This window comes from Notothenia coriiceps, unplaced genomic scaffold (genome assembly GCF_000735185.1).
Source record: "Notothenia coriiceps isolate Sejong01 unplaced genomic scaffold, NC01 NC01_scaffold00028800, whole genome shotgun sequence".
Classification (NCBI taxonomy): domain Eukaryota; kingdom Metazoa; phylum Chordata; class Actinopteri; order Perciformes; family Nototheniidae; genus Notothenia; species Notothenia coriiceps.
The window spans coordinates 530766-531973 of record NW_011361501.1 but is presented as its reverse complement, the minus strand read 5'-3'; the positions used below and the strand labels follow the sequence as shown (position 1 = coordinate 531973).

General features: G+C 52.5%; 1 protein-coding gene across 1 annotated transcript in view; it reads right to left on the bottom strand.

The window, feature by feature from the left end:
- Positions 1–253: 253 nt before the first annotated feature.
- The window catches only part of LOC104958476 (kinesin-like protein KIF2A), a 4667-nt gene continuing 3712 nt past the window's right edge, over positions 254–1208 (bottom strand). The window contains exon 7 of the mRNA XM_010786219.1: positions 254–381. Coding sequence (XP_010784521.1) covers positions 254–381 — 128 coding nt within the window. The remainder of the gene's footprint in view (positions 382–1208) is intronic.

Sequence of the window (1208 nt, the reverse complement as noted above, 5' to 3'; positions counted from 1 at the left end):
GCCGGCACAATTAGAGGCCTAACGGAGGAAGAAAGACAAAGCGTAAGATGTTTCTTTTATTATATAGGAAAAAGAAATGCTTTAAAGAGATACAGCATTCCGTTAAACCACTGGCATTTAAGGGGTACAGCTTTGAAAATCTTGAACGACAAATGAAAAATATCTTATAAACAGTAAACGCTTTGCTCCCATCTCCCCGGGGGGAGGTCACTGAGGTCGTCAAACACTTCACAGTGGCAAAGCCCCGGTGTGGTTAGATCCGCCCAGAAATGCTGAAAAGGCTCTGGGTGTTGAGAGACTGTATGGTTGACAGCGTCTCATCAAGCTTGGCGTGGAAGTCGGAAACAGTGCCGAAGGAGTGGCAGACCGGGTGGTGTCGCCCTTTTAAAAGGGGGATCAGAGGGGTGTGCCCAATTACAGAGGGCCATCACACCTACTCAGTCTCCCGGGAAAGTTGACCTAAGGTACCGAAAGGAGGTCAGGCCGATTGTCGAACGCTCAGATGAGGAGGAACAAATGCGATTCCGTCCTGGTCCGTGGAACGAGCGGATCAGCTTTTCACTCCTCGCAAGGACCTGGAGGGGGCGCTGGAGTATGCTTATGCCAGTCTACATGTGTTTTGTAGACTTGGGAGAAGCGTATGAACCCGGGTTTCCAGGGAGTTACTGTGGGAGGTGGCTGGCGGGAAGTAATGGGGTGAGGGGGCTGCTAGCTCAGGGCCATCGCAATCTCTGTACTCCCAAAGGCGCGAGAGCTGTGTCCGGGTCCTGCGGCAGTAAGCGGACCCATTTCCCGGGTGAGGGTTGGGCCTCCGCCAGGGCTCGCGGCTTGTCACCAATCCTGTTTGTAAGATATCATGGATGCGGATTTGAGGGCGTAGTTGTTGGGGGAGGGTCGGCAGTTCGGTGACTTAAGATTGCAGCCACTGCTTTTTGCAGATGATGGTGGTTCTGATGCTTCATCGGTCTGCGACCTTTCAGCAAGCTCCAAACGTGGGATCGGTGTCCCCAAACGCGAGTGTGAAGGCGGCCTGGGGGAAATCGAGGATCCAGCCACCTCCGAAATCTCTGGGCCTGGTTCCAAGGCAAGGAGAACGAATGGACCTGGTCCCCCACCTTTTTCCCAAAGTAGAAAGGGGAATGGGGGAAAAAAAGTTTTTTTTTTTCCCTTGAAACCCCGCCCAAAGTTTTTTTGTGAAAGGGAAGGTT